At 43.0% G+C, this 1,242-nt stretch overlaps 1 protein-coding gene across 1 annotated transcript; it reads left to right on the forward strand.

The window, feature by feature from the left end:
* The first annotated feature begins 370 nt into the window (after positions 1-370).
* LOC104951185 (arylamine N-acetyltransferase 2-like) lies at positions 371-946 on the forward strand. The gene has a single exon (XM_010777823.1). The coding sequence runs from the start codon at positions 399-401 to the stop codon at positions 774-776; it is 378 nt and encodes a 125-aa protein (XP_010776125.1). The 5' UTR covers positions 371-398; the 3' UTR covers positions 777-946.
* Positions 947-1,242: the final 296 nt, after the last annotated feature.

Here is a 1,242-nt window from a genome sequence, read left to right on the forward strand (position 1 = left end):
TCCAAAAAATCGTTATGACATCACAAAGTGGCCAAAATCTGATCAGCTCATTTTTCAGACAGGTTTTTTATAGAAATAGATCAGGACAAAAAGTGAGAGAATCTTTTCTCCTGAAACTTTCAGAGTCTCTTTACACAGAGGGGACAAATGTTGATGTAGAAGAGACATGGAGAACGGGGGGGACACATGTTGATGTAGAAGAGACATGAGGAAGAGGGGCCACATGTTGATGTAGAAGAGACATGGAGAAGAGGGGGACACATGTTGATGTAGAAGAGACATGAAGAAGAGGGGACACATGTTGATGTAGAAGAAATATGCAGAAGTGTATTTGGCATAATAGGGGACCTTTTAAATACAAGCTCTGTTCTCCACCTGTCAGGGATGAAACTTCAGGGATGCTCTTCCTGGAGTGGCAGCAGGAGGAGAACAGAGGAGAAGATGGAGACTGGACGGAGATCTACAAGTTCACCCTGGACCCTCGTCGCTTGGAGGACTACGCAGAGATGTGTCAGTTCCACCAGAGCTCTCCATGCTCTTTCTTCTTCTGCAAGTCCCTGTGCACCATCCTCACCCCCGAGGGGAGGCTCACCTACATCGGCCGCAGACTGATCACCACCACGTTCCCAAAAGAGGGGTCTGTGCTGGAGACCTCCACCAGGGATCTGCAGGACGACGAGATACCCGGCGTTCTCAAGGAGAAGTTTGGAATTGTGCTAAAATCTCCGCTCATACCAAAGGATGAGCCGATGACACCACTTCCAGTCATCTATTGATCTTCTTTACACCTTCATATATGGGTGGTATGAGCAGACATGCTAAAGGCATCTCCTTTGTGTCTCTGTGTCCTCATTCTGTGTCTCTATTAAGTATATCCATGTATATGTGTGTATCTATTAAATATATCCATGTCAATGTGTAGTCATGTTGTGTCTCTATTAAGTATATCCATTTATTACATGGCTTAGTTGAATACTCGATTCTGATTGGTCAATTCAGAACACGTGACACGTTGTTAATACCGAACAGACAGACCGCTGTCAAGCACTTATTGACCGTTGTTAAGGACGATTTAACTGTATACAGTTGGTCTGAAAAGCAAACTGCATGCAGAAATAGTTGTATTGATTTACATTTGACCGCATGCAGTTTGCTTTGAAAATGTGGATATTACTAAAGAGTTATAATGTACTGATAACAAACCATTTCCATTGTTTTGTACATTTATGAACTTTATTCAAA

Source organism: Notothenia coriiceps, unplaced genomic scaffold (assembly GCF_000735185.1).
Source record: "Notothenia coriiceps isolate Sejong01 unplaced genomic scaffold, NC01 NC01_scaffold00018643, whole genome shotgun sequence".
Lineage (NCBI taxonomy): Eukaryota > Metazoa > Chordata > Actinopteri > Perciformes > Nototheniidae > Notothenia > Notothenia coriiceps.

Bases quoted from the DNA above. Each gene is read 5' to 3' on its own strand.
- LOC104951185 (XM_010777823.1), top strand. From the start codon at position 399: ATGCTCTTCCTGGAGTGGCAGCAGGAGGAGAACAGAGGAGAAGATGGA.